This window comes from Aquila chrysaetos, chromosome 25 (assembly GCF_900496995.4).
Source record: "Aquila chrysaetos chrysaetos chromosome 25, bAquChr1.4, whole genome shotgun sequence".
Lineage (NCBI taxonomy): Eukaryota > Metazoa > Chordata > Aves > Accipitriformes > Accipitridae > Aquila > Aquila chrysaetos.
Window position 1 is genome coordinate 2289936 of NC_044028.1, and position 26445 is coordinate 2316380.

General features: G+C 47.1%; 1 protein-coding gene across 1 annotated transcript in view; it reads right to left on the reverse strand.

Annotated features, from left to right (window-relative positions):
* Positions 1-26445, reverse strand: part of LMF1 (lipase maturation factor 1) — a 205963-nt gene that overhangs the window by 21273 nt on the left and 158245 nt on the right. Inside the window, 3 exon segments of the mRNA XM_030001566.2 lie at positions 567-750; positions 3874-4027; positions 7081-7258. Coding sequence (XP_029857426.2) covers positions 567-750; positions 3874-4027; positions 7081-7258 — 516 coding nt within the window.

Here is a 26445-nt window from a genome sequence, read left to right on the forward strand (position 1 = left end):
TGCAGAATAGGCTAAAAGATGTAACATAACTAATTTTACAAGTTTTCCCTCCTCTGTTTTAATTTATGGCTGTCACCTATTTGCTGATACCACAGGGGGAGAATATTTGGAGGGACCCTAGGTCCATAGGCAGGCAGGCAGGCAGTGAAAGCAGCGGCCGGTGTCCCCAGGGGTGTCCCCAGCAGGGATGCGGGTTCGAGCTGGCCGGCGGAGCGGGCAGCTGGGGACGCTGCCAGCCCTGGCCAGTGCCGGGCACCCTGCGAGACAGCTTCTGCCCCGCTGTGCCACCGCTTCCCCAGGGGCAGGTGCAGTCCGGGGGCTTTCTCAATGTCTTTAACTCTTGTTGTTGCTGAGAAACAATTAAAAAGCCTCACATAAAATTTCCAAGTTTCATTACACTAGCAGCAGACATCCTTTAGGAATACAACCTTTTTTTTTTTTTACGTAATTAACTTAGCTGGGGCTTCAAATATCCCCTCACCCGCACCAGCACATAGTAAATTCATATAAATTGTTTTTCCTGGTCCAGGGACACCCAAGTCTCAAGACACCCAAAAGGCATGTACCTGGAAGGCAGCAAACCACATAAGCCAGTCCAGGCGGTAGTGGTAGGGGGTTATAAAGCATGGCCTCCTCTTCAAGTCCCCGGGCTTGCATTTGAAGTCATACTCCTCCCAGACAGCAGCGGGGTCGTTGGGATCCAGGCTGGACGTCCCCTGAAGGACAACTTCTGTTCTCTCCTTGGTAATGCTGTGGGACACAACACGATACTGTTTTTGTCTCAAGTCATGTAAAATTGCTAGTTCATGAGAGACAACGTGGCAACACGAGTCAGTGGCCTTTGGTACAGTTGGATCGTGATGGGTCACACTACAGAGAACCTGTCTGTCCAGCAGACTTTTCTCTCTCCAGCAGCAAAGTACAGGGAAAATTTCAATTTCCATGCCCTCCCACACTCCCCTCTATCACACTACAGTTGTGCCAGTCCACGGAGGGACGACGGCCCCGAAAGATGATTCCTACTGAAATCGATGGGTCTATCTTTCTAGATCAGAGCCTAACACTTGTCCAAGACATTGAGAGAACATAAGGAGTGTCTCCCAAGTCCCACATGAGCATCTTCAACCTGCACCAACTTCTCTCTTTGTCCCATGTTTCTGAAGAAAACCTTTGTTTCTGTTATTCTGATGACTCCCATGATACAAGAGCTCTCCGACTACAAGCTCCTGATGACACCAGAAAGCGGAGATGAAGGATGGTCACAATACATAGCTCCATCTCCAAGTTTTTAGCATGTGCCCTGTGCAAAAATAGAGCCTTGTAACTGGCGTGTGTGGCTGCCCTAACGGCACGGCCACCGACGATATCTGCAGGGGGAGTTTCACAGGCGATTGCGCACAGAAATCCTGCCTTGGCGTTTCAGAGGTCTGGCCCTGAGACCTCCAGCTGCAGGATCAGCAGAGCAGCTTCCAGTTGGGACCACTCCAGCATCCCCTTTGCGAGCCTGGCTCTCCCCACAGCACCGCTGGTCACGGAGCGCCGAGCTTCGGCTCGAGCCTCGGCCACGGCAAAGGGCAGGACCCGCTCGCAATGAGCCCGGGTTAACTGGCTACAGCCGCTTGGGCCCTGGGGAGGTGGTTGGCCCCATACGGAGCATCCCCCAGGAGCTGACTCTTGGGGCACCATTGACAGTTGTCTCTACGCACCCAAACATTTCACCATCCCAGCTGGAAGACAGGTCTCATGGAGCTAGTACTCAGCAAGAGGAGGAGGAGGAGGTAACGTGTGAGCCAATGCAAACCAAGCCAAGAAAAGCAGAAAATGTAAAAGAAAAAAGCCCCCCGTACCCATTCGATGTACCGAAACTTCGTTCAAAAGCACCCCAGCCTTATGGCAGGTCATGGCAGCCTTTGCTGTTGGCAGGACTCTCTCTGCACAGCAAGGTGGCAGAGCAGTGGGGACGGCAAACTCCCGAGGCCACAGAAAGCCCATGTGAAAACACCATCATCAAATTCTCAATGACCTGTCAGTGACGCTTGCCTACACTGGAGGGCTGTTTTCCATAACGAACACATAACTGCGTAACTCTGCCTATCAAAGTTGTCCAGCTCCCAACACCCTTTTAATTTTTTACTACTTTGGTCCTTCCTCCTCCAACCCAAGAAACTGAAAGTTTGGAAACACACAGCCTCCACCTTCTCCCCTGATGGCTTCCAGTGATAGATGCTTACAACCCAAGGAATGCTGTACGTCTCCGCTTATAATTGTTACCTACATTTAATAGATTTCTGGATTCTCCAGCCAAGTTCCATATTATACGCTGGGCTGAGTTATGAGCCGTGGCCAGCTGCCCAATGGTTAGAAACACACTGTAAATCAGGGACACCAAATTACTAATAAAAGTATGTTCCTACTGTGTGATTCAAAATATGTCAAGTTTCACATAATCGTATATTCATTATAAGCTGCAATCCTCTTTTTATTGGTTTACATAGGCTGGAATTACAAACATATTACAGCAGCATTTCATCACATGCTCTTTAGGTTCTGGTAACTGTTGAAACAGAAACCATGGACTGAAGAAGAAAAAGAACAACAACCCAAAGAAAACAATCTCCCGTAGCTTCACCACTCCAGCCTTCAAAGAGGCTCAGGGTTATTTCTCCCTCTCTCAAAAAAAAAGGAGAATCTTCAGCATTTTCCGCAACTAGCGTTGATATTTTTAACCAAGTGTTTTTCTAACTTTTTTCTTTCCACAGAAATTTATGCTATTTGAAAAATTGGGGAAAACATCATACTAATTTGAGTGCTCCAGGTGTCCTCTGCATCTCCAGTGCTCACCGTGAGACCTGCTCCTCCCCTTCACCATCGGCTCAGCCAGCCCCCTCAACAGCCAACCTGCTTCGCCTTTTCTAAAACCTATTTAATTACTGTTGGCTTCTCCTGGGGGACCTTGTCCAGAGCCCGCTAACCCAAGAGCCGCCCATCCCACCACTCGGCTCAGACCTCTGGGGAACACCCCGTGGCCACCACAGCAAGGCGGTGGCAAAGCCAGAGGTCCCGGCAGAGAAGACTGGCCCTGTTGTTGCCCCTGGGGCAAGCTGTTCGGATGAAGCCCTGCTTTTCAGCATTTTCTCAGCTGTCCTGGTCAGGAAGAGGCTGGGAGGGACGGCACACAACAACGGTTATGGTGAGCCCAACTGTGGCTGACCGAAGCCTGGTGACCTGTCCCCAGAAACCCCAGACTCAGATGTTTAAAAACCAGCCTGTTTGCAAACGCAGATGGAGATGCTTCCCTTGTCCAGTCCCACCTTGCAGCCGTAAGCGGGATTTCCTGAGCTGAAGGCAGCAGCCAGACTGCTGCTGGACCTGTCCTCTCAATCTGTCTTGTTCTTTTTTGAGGCCATTTATACTTTCGTCTCCACAGTTTCCTGTAGCAATGAATTCCCCAAGTCACTCGTTGGAAAAAGCACTTCCTTTTGTTGGCCTAAAATCTGCTACCCAATAGCTTATGTGAATATTTACATAAGGGAGAGCAAATGCGCGGAGGGGAAGAGAAGTTCACCATAAATAAAGCGGGCTGGTGATGGTGAAGACTATCCACTGGATGAACTCTCTTATGGATATTTTCATCCTGCTATTACATTTGCTACATCAATATACTGAGCTAACTAAAAGTAGCTCAAGGAAAATAAATTGTAATTCAGTGGGAAAGAAACCTGCTCCTTCTCTCCTTCTCTCTCATAAACAGATACTCCAAATCTACTGGCTACTGGAAGGATTTCTCTTTAGGTTCAAGATACACAGACTGGCTGTCAGACTATGCTGGAGAAAGGAGCAGAGCCATACAATGTGCCATTAAAATACATGTACCTCCCGAAAGCTCCGTAGGTGTTCACTATTCTGAGAGGGTTGAACGAGGTGTTCATCACTTGTCTGGAGTTGAGCAGGTTTAGGACAACTGGGATGCTGAGATAAGCAATCAGGAGGCCGAAGGAGATGTTCACCACTTTGCGGACATAGCAGCCTGTTCGGGACACAAAAGCAGACGAGAAGAAGGTGATTTCACTGCCGGCGATGGGCTCTGCTCCCCCAGCTCCCCTGCCCACCCCCCCAGCAGTGACCGGGACCCTGCCTGGGTGCCCACAGCTGCTCTCGGCTCTGGGGCTGGCGCTGACAAAACGCTTCGCCGTTATCACCCCGACCTTGCCAAGGGCCATACGCTATCGCTCCAGAGATCTGCCTTTCTCTAAATAGTCTGAGAAAGGGCTAAAAAGAAAAATGTCTAAAATGTAAGATTAATCATTGCTTTAATACAGGGGAAAAAACACAGCTGGCACTTGCACCTTGCTCAAAATTGCCCTCCTGGTTTGTAAGCCGTGCGTGGAGTGCCTCCAGCTCCCCGGGGCTCCGCTCCTGCCCGGGGCTGCCTCCTCCCCGCTGCCCCAGGCTCTCACCACCGACTTATTTCTTGCATTTTCCTCCCTCTCGCTCACTAGCTCCATTCAAACCTCGTTTTCCTTTTGCAAAATCTCTATTGCTTATCATTTATGTATGAGACGTGTGTTGCTTCACCAGGGCTTTGGTATTTGGTTTGCAGGAGCAGCACTGTGCTGGGTTTCAGTCTAAGGAGACACCTACTGCAATCAGACAAATAAGCAGACGTGACCTCTGAGGGGTTCCTACCCTTATGGCCGTTTTAAATTTATTTAACATTAACAGCCAAAGGATCAGATTCAAAGCAATTGCATGTAGCTTTCCCCTTATCTCTGCAGGAGAGGGATGTTTATTTGAACCTCTCTCAGAAGCTATTAATAATTGTTTAGTCTGAGAACATTTCTGGAGAATCATTTGATTTGGGAAGGAGCTCGCTGAGATGCCTCCCTTCACCCCCCCGTGCTGCTGCGAGAGCAGTAGGAGTCTGCTGGGCATTTTTTTGTCTTTTAGATGGGCTGAACTTCCTAGCCTGTAATGAAAGAGCGGGTACAGACACAGAGCTCTCCACCATACGGGCAGCGTCAGCGGCTCCTCAGGTCATAGTTTATGATGATAGTCATGCACAGACTGCTCGTCCTGCAGCAGGTGGTGATGGTCATCATGCCCTTGGGGTCACAGCTACTGAGAAAAAAGGTTTAATACAAGAAAAAAAAAAATCTACATGGCAAGGATGGAGCAAAACTTGGGGAAGGAGCATGGGACACGAGCCAGTGGGATCTGGATCGAGCAGGCAGGAGCTGAGCACTAGCAATGGGAATTCGAGGTCTCAGTAGGAATTAAACACACACACTTCAAGGATGTGGCCAGAGCCTTGTAAAATCAGGTCACGAGCGGGGCATGGCTGGGTACCCTCCTGTCTTCTGCTCTGGTGACCCAGGGGTGAGAGCTCCTCTAAGCCTCTTGCCACACAGCCCGTCAGCACCAGCTCAACAACCTCTGCTTTGTTAGCAGAAAAAATATACAGAAATCCAAACTCACCCAGAATATTACAGATACCCTACCCTTTACTTATGGATTACCCCTTTTTAAAATCCCAGAACAGGGACACATCTGCCCTCCAGAGCAGTGGTATGTAGGGATGGTTCTCCTTGCTTGGGCACCCTGGCTCAGTAAGGTTTTCTGGAGAACATCACAGAAAAGGAGCAAGCTCTTCAAAAAACGATCTACCTCCCCCTCACGGTGACTCGCCGAGTGCCATAGCAAAGAGGTGCCCTTTGGTTTCTCCTCCAGAAAGGAAGGTGCAACTTGAGTGTTGTTTGGGACTGGATGCAAAAACACAGTTAGTAGGAAAGCTCTAGGCTCTCACAGCCTCTAAAGCAAAGCTACCGGAGGGGAAAAGCTGTTGAAGATTTCTTCCAGCAAAATATGTAAGATAGGAGACACAGAAAGTTTAATGAAATTGCCTTAGCCTTGCTGAAACTAATGCTTCTGGTTAATAAGCTGTGTTTCTTAGTAGATGAGAAAGGACTCCAGACAGATGCTGTATCTTGTTGACATTTTTCATTCTTCTGACAGATGTTTAGTATATTTAAAAATGAGCATCTGTGATTGTTGTTGATATTATAGGCAATTTGTTGCTTATATGCGGTTTATAAAAATGCTACAAACACAGCTCTACATCTGTTATGCAGCCCCATGAAAAATATCCCAGTGTTGCTTGTGCAGGCGATCTTCTGGAACAGGGCTGCTTGAAAACTCCCTTCAGAAGGAAACATCAGCCACATTGATCCCCTTTGTTCAGTTACAAACCCCCTTGTATTTGCTTTTCCATATCCAGGCTACGAACATGAATTCACCTCCTCCCTGCTCTGAGGACCTCGCTCCCGGCCGTGGCAGTGCCCATGAGGAGCTGCTCCTCTCACCTTCTCCAAGAAGGACATTGAACGGGGAACGGCCACCTTCCCAGCAGCCACGTCTCTTTCCCAGTTAGCAAAAGAGTTGTTGGACCCACAACGGTTCTTTCTAGAAGACCAACCTCATGTCCGGTTACTTAACCAGGGAAGCAGGGTGCTCGTGCAGCGCTAGCACCCATGGGTGCAAAGGGCAGGAGGGCAGATGGGTCACAGGGCCACCGTGCCACGGGGGAGAGAGGAGAGCAAACGTGAGAGCTGCTTCTGCACCCAACTTCTACCACAAAATCCTCACCTCAACCCACTGGGTCTTTCGTCCTTGACTTTAAGTAGCCAAAATGAAAAAAAAAAGTAAAAAAAAAAATCACAAGATAAACCGTGCAACTCCACGTTGCTTCTTTCGGCTTGGAGTCTGACGCTCACTGGGGTGAGAACGGGAAGGACTGACTCTCGGGAGCAGAGGTCTCAGACTTGCTGCGGACGCCGGCGCCGCGCGGGGGACGTGCCCTTTAGCAGCAATGTCCCCGCAGACCCTGATGAACCAGCCGCCGCCTTCACGCTCCCCATCCGCAGCACGAGGTCCAGGCACCCGCCAGCCCCCAGAGGAGACCACGCAGGGGCAGAGTCATCTCCCTGCCCACCCAGGTTTGCTCCAGGAGGAGACGACAGCTTTTGAGATAAGCACACCAAACACACCTCTGTGCCAGTTTTTCCCCCTCCAGGAATAACTCACCCAGGGGAAGCTGCTCGCCGGCTGCCTCTTTGAGCTGCATCTCTGCCACCCGCTCTTTCACCCCTCCTCGCCTGGAGCTGAAGAGGAACCCCAGGCTGCTGTCGTCGAAGCAGGCGATGCTGGGCACGATGGTTAGCCAGTTGAGGAAACTCAGGTTTCCACTTATGATCAGAAGCACCTAAACGGGAAAGAAAGCAGCAGAAGGTGTTGCATCTGCTTAAATGACAACAGAAAAGCGTGGGGAAGGAAGTGCCGGACAGATTTTAGCACCCTAGCACATACTTTGCTGATTTTCCACGATTGCAACAGTGACGGCAAACTTTTCCCTCCCTGCCCAGGCTACAGCCCAAATGTACCCCACTGGCTTGCAACGCGAGCTCTGTCCTTGCTTTCAGCAGGAGAAAGATCAGCCAGGGTATAGTGTGACTCGATTTCCATAGTGCTCCCGGTGACGGCGCAGCGGTTTGGCCCCAGGGGAATCGTCTGCTTCCTGCTTATGCCGATGTATCTGTGACAGCAACGTTCCTGAAACCCTTCAGGAGGAAATATTGGAACTTCTAATTAAAGAGCAGCATTAAATATAGAAGTGTGCAGTTTTTAAGAGGCTTTTTTTTTTTTTTTTTAATTTTAGCTTTTATTGGCCATTTAGGAGAATGTCTTGCATGTGTAAGGCAGAGAAAGTGGAAAAATCTGTGAGCCTTTGGAGGAGTCTCCATAAATATCTGTACACATTGGGAAAGGCTTTTTGTAGGCACGTGTTATTTTTTGTCTTACTTTTACAATGACTTGAAAACCATGAGGAACCTTCTTGCCATTCCCCAGCAAGCCCTACCGAGCATCAGGCAGTCGTCTTTGGGCACTGCCCGTTTAGCCTTTGTCATGAATCACATCTTCACAGCACATGGCTTCATTTTGCAGCTGTAAGATGGCACTTCCTCGCCATGTTCACATGTCAGCCAGGGGGAAGGTGCAGCTAAACCCCTGCTCAAGGTACATGCAAATCCCCCGCCAGAGCCTTTCATTAGAGCTTCATATAAACCCGAATACACAGAGCAATTTCTGCTTCTCACAAGCATTGTTTTTAACTTCTGTTTTTCTAGCCTAAATTTATTCAAGCCCAGTCCATACTTACTCATTTTTTTCTAAGCCAGTGTTTTACCTGTTCACAGATCCCCGTTTTCTTCGTACAGTTACATCCCTTCTCCGCTTTTATACTTTAAAGCATGCCAAACTGCTCTGGCCTCCTGTCCCAGAGGAATTCCCTGCCTGCTTATCCCAGCAGCCATGCCCTCAACCCGAGCAAGGTTCAATCAATCTTTCTGGGTGCTGACAAGGACCGTACGGAGGATATCAGATGGGTCCCACCACGAACTTGTACAGCGATGCTAACATTTCTCATGCTCAGCCAGACTTACCCCTCCCGCTGTGTTTTAACGCCACATTTACCTTTGCCACCGGGGTGTCACGTTAGTGCTTGCCAACCTGTGGACACAACCCCTACACATAAGCAATTTCCAAATACGCAGTTCCCAGCATCACACAGACGTCTCTGCTCCCAACCCATGGTGCGTCATCCCGCGTGTCACACAGCCCAATTTCATCCCATCTGCCCGTTAACCTTTGGAAGGCAGGAGCCCGAGCTGCACTGACACCACCAAGGATGCTGAGAACTGTCAGACTCAAAAATCTATTGCTTTGCTTTCATACGCAATGTGATTTTTAACCAAAAGCGTCTGAAGGATTTAATTGCTCCATGTCTCATCCGAGAAGGGATCGCTGCCAGCTCAACCTTGCTGACGCCGAGACTTGCAGCAGATGCAGAACGGACGTTGTGAACTCGCTCCAGTGCCAGCAAAATGACGTGTCAAATGAAGCCAACCCCAGGGCGGTGGCCGTGAAGACACATCTGGGTTTCCCCGGGGCCGTCCAGCCACCGCAACGGTCACAAAGGAACGTGTTAGGAGCGATTTAGCGTGTTGGCATAAACAATATATGGGAATCCATGCACATAAAGATAAGAAGAAAAAAGCAGCTGATGTCTGTTCGGGACTGTTTGAGTTTTGAGGCCGATTTGGATTCTTGTCCCATTAGTCACATTACTTAGGATTTAGCCCTAATTAACTAGCTGTTCCTCAGACACGTTAAAACAAAAGAAGTGGAAAAAAGGAAAGAAAAGAAAGTAGTATCACCATCTTATTCATAAAAAATGAAGGTTATAAAGCTGACTTAATGTATTACATGTCGAAAAATAATGCCCTGATGTAACAAAGTCATTTATTTTTCAGCCTTCAGACCAGCTAATGAGAACTTCCCCACCTTCCAGCTGGGTTGAAAGCTGTAACCTTGATTGGCACCACTATTATTTTATTTAAAGAACACTTCTCCATTCACACAGCTGAACTTTATCCTCCTGTGAACTGTTTACTCACAATTTTAGCACATGTGGTCAAGGAAGACTTTCAAGACAGTGCAAGACCAAACGCGCGAACCCACAACACCCCCAACATCCCGCCGCAGGCAGAGAAGCTGCAGCGTGGACCACGCTCCTGCCAAATTAACCTCAGCCCTGCCACCGGTCTCCTCCTCTCAGTGAAGAAGCGACGAAGCTTTTGGAAGCCCTGAGGAGATGCAGAAGCTGAAGGGCTGACCACAGACCCAAGAGGCAGAGCTGAAGTTCTCTGCTGCTCCTCCAGCCCATGCTGCACCCGAGGACAGCGGGTCTCGGGAGGAAACCTGGCTGCCTTGAAGAGCGAACTCAAGTCAAACGCAAGAAGACTCCTCGGGAGCTGGAGACCACCACAAACTTCCCACTCCCACAGCAAAGCACACCTTTGGGTCTGCCTTCTCCAACATACGCAAAACCCCCACAATGAACACCAAAAAGCTACATCCCGAGCAAAGAGGAAAACTTACTGAACCTCGCAGGTTCTCCTCCTCTGGCCAGGACGATGAAAGCTCAGACAGGTACTGGCAGATATCAACCCCACGGTGTAACGCATCACGTAGCCACTATCGTGGTAAAACTTCTACAGCACAAGACAGACCACACAACAGCAAGTCTTTGCCTAAATCCTGGGATGTCTGGGAACGCTACAATATATTTTTTACATATTTCTTCATGCTGCCCTTGGCTTTTAGAGAGGTGTCTCTTGACCTCACTCAGAGGTCTCTGACCTCTTGCTCAAGAGCAAGGTCTCCATGGCAGTGCCAACCGTACGGGTGGGTGCAAAGAAATGAGCCCACAACCTTACTTCACAAGCAGCACGCTTAATTTGTTTTCAAGGGCTTTTGGGCATTACCCGGGGGGTTGTTATTAGGATTGTGTTATACTCACTTAACATGAGGAGGCTCCAATTGCAACGTGGACCCATTTAGCTTGGACTTGTCAAAACAGATGGTAAGAGGACAGTTCCTGTCCTGAAAAAAACCTAAATCTAAACATACCGGACAAAGTTAGATCAAAATTAGGATGTATTACAGCTGTGTTACAGGCAGAGAGCGGAAGAATTTTGGCACCTAATTCTTATTTCAGCAACGCTCTCTGGGGATATCACCTTAAAGAACCTCACTCAGGATCACATAAGGAGTCTTGCAGCAGAACCTGAAATAGGACCCGAATCTCCGAATTACAAATCCAATGTCTTAATTACAAGTCCCCCCCAAAATACCTGCATGCCCAAACACTGGTCCCTGGAGTTTCCCTATGGTTTATCCCAGAGTGCCCCCACCCAGCGTGCCCTCTCCTTCCCTGAAACAGGCTCACTGTGGTGCTTACTCTCCCGCTCGAAAATAAGAGGTGGTCTCCCAAAATACTATTCCACAATGCAAACATCAATAACACATGCACAATTTTGGTCTGAGGACTTTCAGCCAGTGTTCTGTTAAAAAGATGTATGTTTTGTCATTAAAAACAACAACAAATAAATGTTAAAAACACGTCATTTCATATTTTATATGATTGGCACCATTTTTTTAAACACGGTGATTTGCAAGTTACAATTTTCAAAACCCCAGCAGGACTCTTCAGTAACAGTCACATAATCTTAAAAAAATAAGAGATCTGACCAATTACAGTAAGTAACAAAAGTCCTAACTATTATTTAGTTAAAAAAATAATTACTTATTTATCCTGAGTTGGATAATTATCCAGAATTATGAGGGGAAAAAAGTATTTAAATCTGAATTACATACACATGTTAGGTCCTTGAACATAACATATTACACTTGAGGTTTGGTGCTCCCCCTCTGACCCGAATGTGATTTAGTTCAATGCATATTAATCAGCCTGTACTCATTAACACACTTCTCACTTAGCTACTTTGTTAGGAAACTCTGATCCTTTTCTGATGTGATTTGCCTCGTGCAATTGCAGTAATATTAAGAAAATAGTTCTGCACTTTGCCACTTCTGCCGAGGCTCGTTTTACAGCTTTGTACGGAGCGACTGGGTGGTCCATGGGAGTTTTTTTTTTTTTTTAGTAGTGATTCACCTCTCTTTATTGCTTGGAAGTCAGAAGCAAGATATCTTATTTCCACCAGCCCTTAAAAATCAGGGGATTCAAAAATAATACAAGTTTGGCGTTTTCTGGTCTGTGGGTGGAATCACGAACCTGACACATTTTTAACTTCAGTTATTCTGACCGAGTCTCGACGCTCGCGCCAGCCGCTGCGACTGCTGCCCGGGTACCGGCAGAGGATTCAAACACGGGTTAATATTATACCCTGCCCGAGGGGGGCTGAGCACTGCGAACCCCTCAGCTTTGCAAAAATAAACCCCAAAGGAACTCCCGCTTCAAAGTCGATTAACAGGAAAACAGATGATTTTTCAAACGTGCCGAGGGGTGGCTGTCCTAGCAAACGGTTTTGTGGCTGTTTTTGCACGAGGTATATGTTATTTGACTGACGTGTCCGGCCAGCATTAAGGGTGAAGCTTTGTCAGCTGAGCAACCGGTGTCTTCTGCAGCACTGATCCTGCGAGTGCAGCATCCCCCAGGGTTAGTGGATCCTTTGCGATTCAAACTAGTATTTGCCTTGGCAGGCAGCGCACATTTACCTAAAGCCTTCTTTTTCTGCGTGAAACCTCCTAAGCCTGTGTGTCCTGCTCTGGCAAAGCGGAGTCGTGCTGGTACCTGGTGGGAAGTTTAATTTAACATGAATTTCTAAGGGCAGTGAGGGCAGAGATCATAGAATCTTAGAATGGTTTGGGTTGGAAGGGACCTTAAAGATCATCTAGTTCCAACCCTCCTGCCACGGACAGGGACACCACCATCATCACCGAGCGCTCACCTCCTGCCCTGGGAACTGAAGCTGGGGCCTGACGCTGGTGCTGGCGATTTGGGGTAAGCCACAAAACTTCCCAAGGTCTTATTTCACCCACGTGCAAAGCAGGTGCGTGGGTGCTGGACCTCCTCCGCACCCACGTTTGGAGGAGAGGACACCAAATCCCTCCGGGAGCCGGCGCTGCTGGCGTGGCAGAGCACGGAGAGCATCACTGCTCCTTCCCCGCCGGCTGCAGGAAGAAGGAGAGCTCGTTGCGCACATCTCTCGCTAATTTCGGCCTTTGCACCATGCCAGGCTTGGCCTTTTCTGTGCTCCGACCACAATCGCAACCCAACCGTATCTTCCTATCTCCACCCTCTGGAGCTCTGCTGCGGCGGATGGGCTGTGCCCTCCCTACCTTGGTCTCGATTTGTGTTTACTGAGTGTCTTTCTCTTGCTGGACAATATTTAAATGCACAATTATAACAAACAGATGGTATCAACCCCTGTGGTGATTTTTAAAAATTTTTTATTAAAGCACAGTATTAATCATGGTAATTGGGTAGGAACTTTAAGGTTATAAAACTACAGCATGTCTAATGAGCGAGCTCCTTATAGGAGGAACTGAGGTTTTTAATCTAATAATGTCAGTTTTATGGATTATGACTGGAGTTTTATGAAGTGTGATATGAAATACTGTGGATTCATGGCTCTCACTGGATTAATTTGGAAAAGTAGTTTTCCTGGTTCTAGGCCCAAAAACAATTATTCCTTACATTTCTGTCCCCTGCACTGTTACCAAACCCCTCTGTCAGAAAATGGGCACCTACACCCATAACTTTTTTACAGGTTAGACTTCTTTGTTTGGCTGGTTTTTATTTTTTTCAATCACAGATTGTTATAAACATACAGTAGGTAGGAGAAGCTCATATGCTGTGTAGCAGACTATATTTGTCCAGAAGGAACAACAACGGGCTGTAAACTCTTAAACGCGGTCGAGGGCTGGCTGGAGCTTGCAGGCTCCATCCGAGCATGGGGACGTGGTCACCACGCAGCGCTCGAGCTTTCTGATATTGAGCCATTGGCACAGTAGAGCCAGAATTGGGGTGCCCGGAAGAACTATAATTTCTTTAAAGAGAAAAACATAGGAGCAGAGGGCTGGAAGAGACCTCAAGAAGCCGTCCAGTCTTTCCTGCTGCCCCAGGGTAGAGTCATCTCTACCTGCACCTTTGTGTGTTTGTCTAAACTCTTCCCAGAAGCCTTGTTGGGTGATGGAGTCAGGTCCCTGGCCTTCCTGGGCTACCTGTTCCACTATCTTTAAATTATTCCTAATACCATTCCCAATACCATTCTTAATCCCATGACTCCTTCTCTGCTCACAGCCATCAAAGACTGTTCTCTTCTCTCTGCAACAGCCTTTCACATAGGTGAAAACTGTCCTTTGTCCACTGCCTCTTCCCTCCCAGTAATGTTCTCCTTTGGATTAAATGATCCCAGCTGGTTCAACCGTGCCTTGTGAATCCAGTCTCTACATCTCTGCTTATTCTCACCGTCCTCTGGATTTTCTCCAGCTGGGACATATCTTTCCTGAAGGGAATGCCCAAAACTGAGCCACAGCTTTTAGCTCTAGCCTTACCAGCGGCAGAGAGCAGGAAGGATTTATATACTCGCAGCACGAGCTCCTTCTGCAACAGTGCAGCCCTACCGACTCAATCGCATTGCCAAGATTATTCTGAATACTTATCATCTGCGCCAATACCCTCTACCTGAGCGCGGTCTACTAATATTAGACATTGTTAATGAAACCCCTGAATATCCCTAGATAGACCCTGGGGAAGCCCCCTTGATAAATCCTTCCCTCTGACAGTGAGCCATTGATAACTGCTGAATAGACTTTCCAACCCGTTTTGTCCGCCAGACAGTATTTCCTACTTAAGACCCCATTTTCTTGGGTTGTTTATGATATTTTATGTGAAACAGTTTCAAAAGCCTCAGTAAAAGCATATATTGTTTATCCTCTATTCATGCGCCTTGTTTTGTCAATGAAGGAAAGACGACTGCATTTACATGGTCTGCACTTGGCAAAACCACGATGGCTGTAGTTATCCCCCTTGTCTTTTGGAGGTATTTAGAAATGGCCTGTTTCATCATTTTTTCCCAGTATTTTTCCAGTAATGGCTCTGCAATGTCCTGGCTCTTCCTTTTTTCTCTCTTTAGAGGACAGGTACTTTATTAGCTCTTCTCCGTTCTTTCATTACTTCACCTATGTTCTACGAATTCTCAAAGATAATCACTAACGCTGACAGGATTTCAACAACCAGCTCTTTAACAGCCCTAGGATAGATTTCCTTAGGCTCAGATGATTTGAAAAGCTCTAACTTAGCTAAGTACTCTGCAGCTCTCCCCTGCTTGTGGCTGAGGTCATCCTGCTTTGTTACTGGTATTAATTATACCAACAGCCACATGAGATGTGACTTTTTAGTGATGACTGTTACAAAAAAGGCACTAATCATTTCAAGATAAAACACAGACCAAATTTATCAACTAAAAAAAATGTGATGCAGAAAAAACAAAAGTAAACCTCCTTCCTTGCACACAAAATACAACAACCGCTTACTCACTCTGTGCTAGTGAAAGCTGGAGAAAAGAAAAGCCCAGCTCATTTGTGCACTGTCAAAACTGCAGTACCAGGGTCCCACATGGATCTTCTCACTGCAGATCCCCAGAGCCACAAGTGATCAGCTCTGCTGACTGGGACAGCAAAGACCCCCTCCTCCTGATGGACCTGCTGCTGGATGACCAGAACTTAAGAACGCTCCTCAACAGACTTTGCATGTCACCAAGGAAAGAGAAAATCAGTCTTTTAAGATGGATTTAATGGATCCTTATGAAGCAGCAGATGTGAGGAGGAGCCCATGTCAGCACCCAAGAACGCATGTGCCGTGCTCTCCGGAGCTACCAGGGAAAGCGGTGGCATTCGGCATCGGCAGGACCATCTGGTCCGCATCCCTTCCCATCCCGCGTGTGACGGCAGTGCTACTCCACAGCCACAGGGGCCTAACGGCAAGGGTCCCAGCTGGGAGAAACGCCTGCACCAGGCTTATCTCCCGTGGTTGAGCAAAGGCACTACGGGTGGCTCGGCTCCCCGTGGGAACCAGAGAGAAGTGGGAGTTTGGAAATGACCCAACCAGGCCATGCCTTTGAGCAGAGGGGGACAAATCCCGGTACGGATGACACCAAGGGAAAGGGAGATTTGCCATCACCTACCTCAATCTGTTTGCCCAGTCCCCCAGCATCGCTCCTCGTTCCTCTGCCGGCTTGCTCTCTTTCTGGATTTCCTCTGGGCACCCAGCAGCCGGGCTGGGTGAAAGGCGGATGGTGGCACACTGGTGCCACTGGAATTAAAAGCACAAGCGCTACCGGCTGTGTTGGGGACACTTCATCACCCACAGTCTCCGTGCCATCTGTGCCTGGGATGGATCTTTAAAAAGAAAATACCAGCGCTCTCCGAACAGGCATACATCGCTTTGGTTTTGGTTAAGTGGTTAACTCTGCTCTCCTGAAACCTGCGGCCCCGCCGCCAAAGAATCTCTTACTCTTAGGACAAGCTGAAACTCATAACATCGAAAGTTGGTCCTTCCTGTAAGAGATAGGAAGGACAAGCCTCAAAAGCCAAATTTGATTTTAATGTGCCTCCAGTTACTTGCGTACCATGAAAACATAGCCTCCCACAAAGAAAAACAGGCTATCATTCCCCCATCTGGTTTCAGTTTGAAAAATACTTATATATGTAGTTTTTCCCAAAAGTTATTGTAGGCACGGGCAAAAAATTCCCATTAAATGACAACAGCAAGAACATTTAATTTTCCCCTATTATTAATTTAATCTCTTGTTAACTTCTTGATTCAACATTTGCATGAGGATTTAATCTCTGCTTTGCAGAGCTATTTAGTGCAGAAAAATACATAGGAAAATAATTACCTCTGTCCACTTGCTCTGTTTTAGACAGCAGATAAAATGGTATTGTGAATCCCACAGACATTCAGAAAGCTATTGGAAGTACCAGGAGAAAAAGAAGCAAAGTCAGTTTTGCCGGTAAGATGAGAAAGAAGAATGTGGCTTGACTTCGGTTTACTTTTGGATGTGCAGTCAATTAGGTGATCTCAACTTAATTCACATTACAAAACACAGCCCACGAGAGAAAGCGAACTCCTTTCTCTGTGGGAACACCTGATCGCAGGACACCCGGACGCTCCTCAGAGACCTCAGCCCTGAGTTTCCAAAAAGGGTGGAAGCACCTACCCAGCTCACTGGGAATATCGTGGAGGCAGGAAATAGCCCAAATTTGGTATCCAAAACATGATTTCATAGGCGAAGGCTGAGTATTTCCTTCCCACAAGATGATAGGAGAGAACCCACATACTATTACCACACTTAATACAGAAATAGAAAAATAATAAACCTTGAGATGCCCTTGAGCTGTGCACCTCCAGTTAGCCGGGGGTCACTCAGACATGACCAAAGACACGCAAATGATTCATTTAGAGCCAGAGGAATTAGCTAGAATTCAAAACATTTATAATTCACATGCTGTATACAGAGTTTTGTTTGCCTGAGTAGCTACGGCTAGGGACTTGAAGAACTGTGTTAAAAAAGACCCATATTTATCCCTGAAAAGCAGAGGTCAGTATTTAAAATATTTATAAATACTTGTATAGTCACAGACTCCCCTGAACTTACAAATGTAGAATAGAAATATTGAGGAATTAAATAACTATAGACGCCCAAAAGCAATTATGCAGCAATCTTAACTAAAATTTGTCCTTGAACTGGGTCAGATTTTGACATATTACAAATAGCACTGTAAGGCTTTTGCAATCCCCAGGTCTGAGTACCAGGTCTAAAGTTACAAACAGAACTGTGCTAAAGCAATAGGGAACCAAACCCTTTCCATTCCTGTTATATACCCGACATTTGTTCTTGATCTAAATGTGAAGCAATATAAATGTCTCACTCCCTACTCATTTTTAATTTGTAGCTATATGAACCACCTACTGTAGTTCCCACAGATTATGGGATTTGACTGCGGAGCATTTCTATGGATAAGCACAATTTCCAGATTTTCAATGGAAAAAATTTTAAAGAGAAGCAAGAGAGTGAAAGTGGAGTGATTATGGTTATATATATATATATATATGTAAAAACCCAAATCTCACGCTTCAGCACTCTACCTGACCTCCAGTGATGAGCGGTCAGGAGAAGTACGGGCGGACGGCGGCTCGGTGCGGGCTGCCCCTTCTGAACCACCCAGGACTGGGGTTGGGATACTGGGATGAGAGGCAAGTCCAGCACCAAAAGGGTTAAACTTACCTTCCTTTATCATGTAGCCCAAGACGTTGTAGTAAGTATTCCTGCTCTAGGAAATTTTATACGTCTAACTCGATTACCAAAGTATTGTGGGTGAATTTAGGATCGGTTGCTCGCTTTGGGTCTGAAACACAACCGGACTCCTCCCGTCCTGCTCCTGCGGAGCCGAGATATGTCTCCGAATTACTGACTCTGACACATTTATTCTGCTCTGCAGCTTTGTTATGTAAAATACCTCTTGGTGTTGCTTGATCCGTTGACTCTTGCTAGAGGCTACAGTGTTCCACATTAATATATTACAGGCTAAATAACTGCCGAAGGACTGTTTATGTAAGTGTTGAACCAATATAAAATGAAAGAATAATTTTACAGAAGGAAGGAATTTTTTGCTACTCTGCTCTGAATTATCAACATCTTTCCATCCCTGATGGTGAAGTTACTTCCTAAAGGGGGAAGCTGTCATGAAGACACTTAATGGCAAAAACTTTTCGACACCTTATTTATTTTTTTACAAAAGGCCAAAGAGCATTTCCATGGACCAGCAAATCTCAACGAGCTTTTCAGCAGCATCCTACATTAGAGGAACAAGTTCAGATAATTTCTTCCTGATTTTACTCCAATTTGCTCCAAAAAGTTGATTTCAGTGGCAGACCTCCTAGATGAGGATGCTGTTTAAGGTGAGGAAGGCAAGTCCAGGTAAGACCAAGTCCTCCAATTTTGGGACAGAGAGTTTCCCCATGGAGAACATGTCAGCACATGAAAAGAGGGTGGCAAAAGAGACAGGGAGACCCTCTCTACAGACCTTCAGCTTTTGAGCTCATACAGGGATAACTCAGAAACAATTCTAGCTGCTAACCCAAACCAGCCCTGCAGGCAGGTAACCCCCACGAGGCACCGACTCAAAACACTAACCATCAGCAGAAGACTTGGCAGGTCACCATCAAAACTACTGTCGCCGTCAGGAGGAGGTGGAGCAGGAAGAGGCAGAGCTACCGGAGTGAACTAACTCGTTGGTTTGTACCAGCATGACATCAGGACCTGGCCCCGATTCAGTCCCGAGAAAACCATATTAGCATGTAATTATGGGGCCTTGTGTGGACTTTGAAACAGGATGTAAAACCAAGTTCCTGATTACTCATGGTCATAAAAGAGACCATGGAATTTTCTACGAAGCCGGGAGAAGTAGGATGCAGAAGACCTCAACGCAAACTCCAAGTCAGGTTGTTACAACCAAGGGCCCCGCAGCCCTTCCCGGCATCCCGGTGGGACCCTGCAGCCCTGGCAGCCGCTCCCTCCGGCACACAGCTGAGGAGCGGTGATGTCCCACCGCCGGCACAGAGCTCCAGACGTGCCGTTTGCAAAATGCTTTAGGATCCATCCACAGGACAAGAGCGCTGTGGAAAACCAGAGTATTGTTCCCCCCAAGCGCGCCTGGGTTTCTTCACTCGGCGCGAGAGCAGCACTCGTTCCGATTAGCTCATTTCATCAATAAAGTCAAACAGCACATTAAAAAATTTCTACATCTATTAACGGTCCAAGTGTTTCACTAACCAGCTCCGTCCTGCTCATTAAAAATACTTTTATAGCAAATGTAGAGTTCAAGTCCAGCAGAAGTGCTCTGCTTCAGTGGTATCTCAAGACGGGTTATGTTGGAAAGAGCCCCATGCCAGGTGCTCCGGAGGGACGTCAGGCTCTGCCCTCCATCTGCCTCCTCCACGGGGAGAGCAGGTTGGAAAGGATTTTTTCCAATCATAATTTGTGGATTTATCAAAATATTACATGAGCCAGACCCAGCTCTGAGCATCTTCCCTGGGAACCCTGTTTCCATCCAGGATGAAGACCACCGTTCTGGTTTGTGGGACACCATCAGATCTGAGCTTGCAGAGGTGACTCACAAGCGCAACCGCCATCCTGTGTCTGGTATTTTCCTCTTGTAGTAAGAGCAACAGGATCAGGCTACGGACTCCTCGAGCACCCGCTCTCTCCCCATGCACAGCCCCAAACCGCAGCGGGCCGCCAGCTCCCAACCCCTGCGGTCGCGGCGAGACACGTGTGCTGGGCGACTTGCACGTCAACGTGGAGCAGCTACGAAGCCAGGTCTGTCACCAGTGGGGACAGTCAGACACAGGATAAGGCAGATCAACGGCAAAGAAGCTGAAAGCAGTTATCTGACTGTAAAAAATGATAGAATTATTTTTTCTTCTTGTTAGCACAGCATTAAGGTCTTCTCAGAGGGCAACAGCAGCGGTGTTTAATGACGAGCTCTTGCCTGTTTTGGTTAACAACCAGCAGCTGGTCTGTAATATCAAAACCAACATTTTTACTGAAAAGTGATTGAAGAACGCACCCGTGAAAAATGGTTTCACAGCTTCCTTTCAAGCCGGTTTCCAATTTGAGCTAGACACCTAGTAAATAGTATTACAGCTTTAAAAAAATAATCCTAAATATAACCATGTCTTTTGGACAGAACTAGCTGGACTGGGCAATATTTGCCTAGTCAAGTTGTTCTGGGAGCATTTTGCTGCAAGTTTTTATTTTTCCTCTCTGCTGAGGTCTGCTACATACTCAGATATTAAGACATCATAAGAAAAATTCCAACATGGCAATTAATCATTAACTGTCATAGTTTTCCATAAGGTGCAAATTTAAGGTTATAAAACTGTCAAAAACCTAAACAGTTACACGGGCTGCTTCTGCTGTTGGCTGGATGCACTTCTGGAAGCGGACGCAGACAAATACCTGCGGTGCCGTGGGCTGCAGCGCCTCGGGAGCAGCCGGGACGACGCGCACCCGCGGGAGGGACCGTCCCCGCGGGAAACCGGGTGGCTGCCGAGAGGTGGTCGTGGCGCGGTCCTGTGCCGCTCACGCGGCTAGACCTCTGGCTGGTGGGTCATCCCTGCGAAACCACCCCGGGTGGTGGTCGTTTGTAATGCGAGGTTCGTTAAGGAGGTGGTTTAGTGGGCATGGTGGCGTTGGGTTGACGATTGGACTCAATGATCTTAAAGGTCTTTTCCAACCTAAACGATTCTATGATTCTAGGAGCCTGCCGAACGTCTTCTCCGCAGCCTGCGAGTCACCCTGGAGATGCCTTTGGTGAGCCACGGAGCACATGGCTCGTCTTCTAGTGGATAGGAAACAAGGAGGGAATGTCAGACGGATGAATTAAGAAGATGCGAGTATGTGGGAAGCCCTCAGCAGAGGAAATACTGCCTTTATGTTGACAGATTATACGTCCCCTTGAATGAAAGGACCTTAGGTCCATAATTCTAAGGAATATGGGACTATGGGAAGTCACTGCCACACGGTGGTGTTTTGAATTCAGTCGTGTGCAAAAAAACCAAAAGTAGGTCACTTACTCAAGTGGCAAAATTATGGCCCTTTGGCTTTCCACAGTAGCAGGGATCAAGAACGCCTCAGCAGGCGTCCCTAGCACCTTGGTCCTTCCCAAAAGGTACACGGGTTTGAGGCACGGCAGGTTTCAGAGGACTGAGACCAGCGTACAGCTCCACGGGGCCTTTCCCACCAGCTTCAACAGGACCCAGACGTTGCAAGGACAAACCAGTGGTTTGACTCATGAGTTGGTCAAACCACAGACGCCGTTTCATTTGCCATTTCTGCTTCAGAGCAAGCATTATCTCCTGATATTAACATACAGGAAAAGAAGTATTCAGCAAAAGCATTTTTCACCCTAGTAGCAATAATCCTTGTTTGAGGTCTATCCTGTTTTAATTGCAATCTGGAATAGGCTGTTAACAGGCATAAATCAATAACTCACCCACCAATTACATGGCAAAGCACAGAACTCCACTGTAATAAATGCTAGATGATTACTGAATTATCAATAATAAAGTAGAACAGTATTAAGACTAGAAAGTTAAAGCCCTTTTTCCAGAATATCCTTTTCTCTACTAATTAGGACATTCTTCACTGAGAGACGTGTGGGTTCAAAATTCCCTCTGCAAGAAATGATGTGAATTAAACCCTGCTCTCTCAAATCCTGGATCAGTCTGAAGTCACATGGAACTGTTTATATTCCTTGATTGAAGGAATGCTAAAATACTTCTGGCGAAAATACTTCAATTCCCTTTCCACATACAGTCATTGCAGGCTCCTTTGAAATTCACTTTTTCTACAATATTTAGACATATCTAACAATTGCCAAAATAAGAGCAAACCCCATTAGAGAAGGAGAACACATCAGAAAAAATCTATTCTGATAGCAAACTTTTTGCCTAGTATCCGTCCAGGTCTTGGTAAAATTTGGATTAAATTGGTATTAAAGACAGAGTATGGGGAAAACAATGTTCTTTGGAATCAATTTAGATGGGCAGGCAAAGTACCTCAAATCTCAGACAGGCCTGGCACAGGGAAACAGGATCTGTGTTACGAATCCCTTTCAAAACAATTCAAATCCAAGGTTTTGGTTCGACCAATTGTGGAGACATAGCAGCCAGCTGCAAAAGCTGGATCGGGACTGCGCTCCCCAAATTTGCTGGCATTTCAATCCCAACACAGATTCAAACTCATCTTTTCCTTTTAACTTTAAAAGGAAAGGACACGACCACATCCGCAGGCATAAGGAAAATGCAAGGAAAAAGTAAAGGGGATGTCACATCTGATCAGCTTGACACTATGGTGGAAAACACTGGTGGCTTCTCTGATTTATATCTTTCTGCAGCTACTTTCTTTGCCTCATTAAAGTACATAATTTCAGTAACTCTAAGCTCTTAGCAACATCTGCAGTAAAATATTTAACTTGGGTTGGCTACTCAGTGTCACTGAAAGCCAAGGCTGGGTGTATTTCAAAATCCAGGATGACCTGGATTTTTCCACCAAACCAACCTCTCGCAGCACGTTCGGAGCTAACACACGTACGGGCACGGACCTGAGCTGTCGGCTGTGGGCTTCTGCAAGCTCAGGAGAAATAGAAAACAGTTGTGGCGTGAAAACGCACCAAGAAAAAATAATCCGGTGCCTTATTTGGGGCTGGTTACCATTTGATTTTAATAAAGAAAGCCTGCAAAAGCCTCAGGGATAAAAAATGAAGTACTGAATGTAAAAAGTTTAGTAGAAATGCTATGTTTAATAAAAAGAAAAGAGGAGAAACCTGAAGAAAGTGCGGAACAGTTACTGTTGCCTTAGCATCTCCATCGGTGAAGAGCCTTAGCAGCACGAAGCAAAGCATTGGCTGCTCCCCGCTGCCCTTACCCTAAGCCGTTCCCTCCACTCTATCAGAAAATGGGTTGAAAATTGTGACAAATATAAGATGTAAATGGCCAGCTCGCTGACACGTTGCACCGCGTATTTAAAATACGAAATGCCCAACTGGTGGACGTAAAGCCTTTGTTAAATTTTCTGAGGCCAGAAGAAGAAGATGGAAAAAAAGGCATTTTACTTACATCCCAGATGGTAGCTTAGCAATCCCCAAGCTGTCAGTGGCGGGGACTTAAGTAAGTAGCAAATGAAATGTACATCGGGCAAACCCAGATATGCTTAAGAAAACACAAAACGTGTTAAAGAACACATTTCTATGCTGCCATCTGCAGCAGTTTCTTTTCAGTGTTGGGGCGCCTTGCTTGTAATTTAGGTTACAATGGGAGCGAGGTGTAAATTATGAAATGATCAAAAAAGGAGAATTTTCAGCTCTTGCCCTCCCCTCCCCAAACAGTTCCTTCTACACGAGACCAAACCATGCCCGAGCATGGCTGGTGGGATGGAGCCAGGGAGGGATGTGCAGAACCCAGGAGGACCAGGATGCTCAGCGTTGCTTCAGACTCGCTGGGGGGGGCTTTTATTTTATCTGTGCATTCGTGTGCACATTTATTTGCCTGTAGAAAACTGAAATCGATCCCCAGCACAGGAACTGATTGCATCCTTTTAGCACTAGACAGTAGTGCAAACATTTAAAAGAAGCTAGAGCCCTGCATTTAGGTTTGCAGAGGAAGACAGAAAAGATAAGGTGCTCTGAAGGGATATATACAAAAGAATAAACTTTGTGCAATTTATCTCATAGGTAGCTGTCTGCACACATGGCATATTACGGTTTCAAAAGCTGCCTAAGGAGCCTGTCTCCTACAGGGAGCTTTGAAGAGCTCAACCATAAAGAGGTTAGTGCAGTGGGTATTTCCTGGTAGTATCGTACTACTTTTCCCAGCACAGATTTGGCCTGTGTCAGATGGGATCACATGAAATGTAGATCCCGGAGGATGCTGGAGAGGAAGCAGAAAATGCCACCCACTTTCAAGGTCACAGCTGCAAGGAGATCCCTGCTCATGCTGCTGCACTGATCGCTTACATATGAGATGAACCTTGGAAGAGGAATGAAAATATATGTATATCAGAATATTCCAGGAAGAGCTGTCACCGGACAGCCTTACTGCTGGCCAAGGAACGCTGCAATGAGCCCTTGCATTGACAAGAACCTAATGGCAGCTGCACTGTTATCAAGAGGAGATGCACTCTTGGAAAAAAGCTGGGCAGGGCTTGAGGTTTTCCAGCTCAAAATAATCTCTAGTAGAGGATGAAATACAGCTGCCCGTCCGTGAGTAAGTTCCTATGCTTCAAAGCGAGCGTGTGACTCATTCAACAAAACCCAAGTGCATCAACATCAGCCGTGGGGCTGATTTTAAAAGGTTACTCATTATTCACCAGCAAATTAGATTTGTCAACAGACGGAGAGCGCAAAAATTCAGTATTGCCTGGGTCTGTGATTCAAACAGCCTCATCTAGCAAAGTGGAATAACTAGCTCTTCTGAGCCAGGTGACAGCTGGCGTGACATTAAGACAGAAGAGGGGGAACAAGACACAGAGCAGAAGAGCCCAGAACTTGCTTGGCACTGGCTGGTGCTGCTGCAGCGGCATTTGAAATGGCAGCGATCAGAAGGAGCAGGGATCTGAATACTCCCAGGCTGCTGCACGCCAGCGCGGAGCTGGGAAAAGATGCAGGGAGCTGGGAAAAGATGCAGGGAGCTTTGGTGGTCCGGTTTCTCTGCACCGTCAACATCGTGATTAGCTCTTTGGCAGCGTGGCTGCGTGCGAACGGTTGGTGCCAGGTCAGAGCAGGATGGAACGGCGAGCGGGAGGAAAGGCACTCCGTGAGCCGAGAGCGGGGCAGCAGCACTGCTCACGTCTGCTAGATGAGTTCTGCAAGGAGAGAATCTGGTCCACACCCCTGGAAGGTCCTGGCTTGGGTGGGCATCTACACCCTGGACCTTCACGCTACGGACTTCAGTCTGACACTGTTTCGGGTAGTTTTAGTATGGCTTTGTAGCTTAATTTCTTCTGACAGTGAGAAGGAACCCTTAAGGTTTCTGTAAACCAGCATGTTTACAAGCGAGTGCCAAACAGAGAGCCGGGTCCAATGTGGCCCGCGAGCAGCCAGCCCCACCGCTGCAAAATTACACGATGGAGCACAGGACGTGCCACAAGGCATTAATCTCCCAATGCACAATTTTAGCCTTGAAATCTCTGCGTGACAGATACATGAGCAGCTCAGACATGACTGAGGGAAGTTTAACGAAGCAGCAAATTACAGCTCTGCCCAGGATTTTCCACCCGAGATACCACATAGGTATTTCCCAGTACTCACTCATCGGCAATTGTGGTCAGAGCAGCTCCTTTCTGGCGTCTTGTGGTGGCACCACTGCTGTCATGGTGCTGGTGGTCATGGGTCCCTGGGCCACATCAGGGCACTGTCACCAGAAAACAGATAAGTGGTGCCAGCCCAACACAACAAAAGGTATTAGCATGGACCCAGCGAGCTCCAAAGGAGCCCTTTGGTACCTGCTCGGAGGTGTCTTGTGGGTGAGCCTGGTCCTGAAGACCCTCAGGGTTCCCTGTTTTGACCTTGCCTTGGACGAGGAATGGTCGTTAGTCTGTGAACTCACGAGTGTTCACGATCAAATCGTCAACATCTGGGACTTCTCTAATGCTTTGCTTTCAGGATCTCCATGGGCTTTCCAAACCCAGGAGAGGACAGATGGCAAGACCGAGGCAAGAAGAGCGGCAGTGCGACACGGCACCTACAGAGACGGGAGCAGGGAGCAGAGCCCACCTGAGACACACCTCAGGGGATGCGCCCAGCCACTTCTCTGCAGCGACCTCAGCTTTGGAAGACAATTAAGCTGTGGCTTAAGGAACATCAGATCCACTCCTGACCTGATCCATTCACAGAAATCCCTCTGCATCCCCAAACACAGTTACTTTCCCCAACTTACTGATATTTTAAATAAAAGTACAGTTTATTTTGGCTGTCATGGACGGGATGGAGGTTTGCACTCAGACACTGCACCAGTACTGCAAGGCAGAAAAAGCACCACGAAGAGAGAAGCAGCAGAACCGCCACGTACATCCCTGAAGCATCCTCTGACCAGGGCATCTCCACCGGAGCGCGGCTGAGAGCACTGACCGTCCAAGCAGCCAAGGAAAACCACCGCAAGGACTCTTATCACAGTAGTGGATGTGTGTGGAGTATTTCATTTGGCACTCTTTGGAGCTCTCATAATCTTTTCCTTTATGATTAATATTAAACAAGTCATATTCCTTATGGAATTTCCTAACTGTGTCTGTTTATATTTTTCTCTACATCATAGTTAATATTTTAAGATTGTCTCTCTCTTTTTTCTCTTTTATTTCACATTCATATGTTTTTCCTCATTTTATAAATTAGGTTTCTTGTTTAGTAGTCATGACAACATCTGACTGTGGTGGTTACACCACAGCCTGGGGCTTTTTTTTTTCC